The sequence below is a fragment of the Gavialis gangeticus genome, unplaced genomic scaffold (assembly GCF_001723915.1).
Source record: "Gavialis gangeticus isolate Ggan-Ray unplaced genomic scaffold, GavGan_comp1, whole genome shotgun sequence".
In the NCBI taxonomy this organism is placed as follows: domain Eukaryota; kingdom Metazoa; phylum Chordata; order Crocodylia; family Gavialidae; genus Gavialis; species Gavialis gangeticus.
In genome coordinates, this window is record NW_017729025.1 from 93,890,119 (window position 1) to 93,891,216 (window position 1,098).

At 38.3% G+C, this 1,098-nt stretch overlaps 1 protein-coding gene across 9 annotated transcripts in view; it reads right to left on the reverse strand.

The window, feature by feature from the left end:
* Positions 1–1,098, reverse strand: part of RAD51B (RAD51 paralog B) — a 764,912-nt gene that overhangs the window by 708,667 nt on the left and 55,147 nt on the right. For all 9 annotated transcript variants that reach the window (XM_019519177.1, XM_019519179.1, XM_019519173.1 and 6 more), the window contains one exon: positions 509–628. In XM_019519177.1, coding sequence (XP_019374722.1) covers positions 509–628 — 120 coding nt within the window. The remainder of the gene's footprint in view (positions 1–508; positions 629–1,098) is intronic.

Here is a 1,098-nt window from a genome sequence, read left to right on the forward strand (position 1 = left end):
ACACAAGCAAACCAATCCAAACCATGCCTGCCAACCGCCATTCGCATCCAGATACAAGAAAACCCCCCGATTTCTACTTTCACACCCCTTCCCTCCCAGAAAAGTACATCTAACTCCTCCCCTTCTCCCAACAAACACAACAGTAAATTCAAAAGACCCTTAATAAAAATTATGAACAGATTTTGTGTAGCTTCTGCACTGCTGGCTGTGTATAAAGGTATACTGTATTACAAAATTCAGAACTTTAATAATCACCGACGATCCACTAAATGAGACGCCTCAAAACATTTCAGAAAGCTTCAGTATGAAGATAATGTAAGATTAAATATATGCATTATGGCACAAATACTTTTTGCAGTAAGTTTACCTATTCAAACTTGTTAGATGCTGTAATGTAAACACCCAAAGAAATGAACTTCTACACATAAGTCTTGGGAAGTAACAAGATTTGTAAAAGAGTCAGTCCAGCAAAGATGGGCTTCTTGTTTGTTTTCACAAGCAACAATACCTTTTCAGTACACTCTCACAGGTGAGCTCCCGATATAGATGGATGCTACGGGTCATAGAAACCAATTTTTCTTCTGTGACAAAATAATTAGGGAGCCGATGTTCTGCTATCTGAACCAACCTGTCAAAAACCAAGAGGTATGTCACTGAAAAGGCACCAGAATTCTGGTATAACAAGACAGTCTTCCATTGTTATTACCCCCAAACTGCCCACAATATCAGAGGACACAAAGAGATACAAGATGAAATAAATCTGAGAAGGGTAAGGAGATGCAGATAGGACGTTAGCAATATCCAACTTCCTTTTCTAACGAGGAAGCACACTCCAGTGGCAACACTAGAAGACAGAAAATTAAGATTCCACTCTGAACCATGCCACTGAGTAACTAGTGAAGTAGAACAAGCCTACTTCTTTTGTTAGAAGTAACAAAACCTCTGTATCACCAAGAACTTGTGAAATGGTATAAAATGTAAAGTTTTCAAGATTTTGATACAAAAGGCCCTATTAGAGTGCCAAATGGTATTATATTTCTGATTCATAGAAAATCACAGAATCATAGAAAATGAGGGTTGAGAGGGACCTCAGGAGGT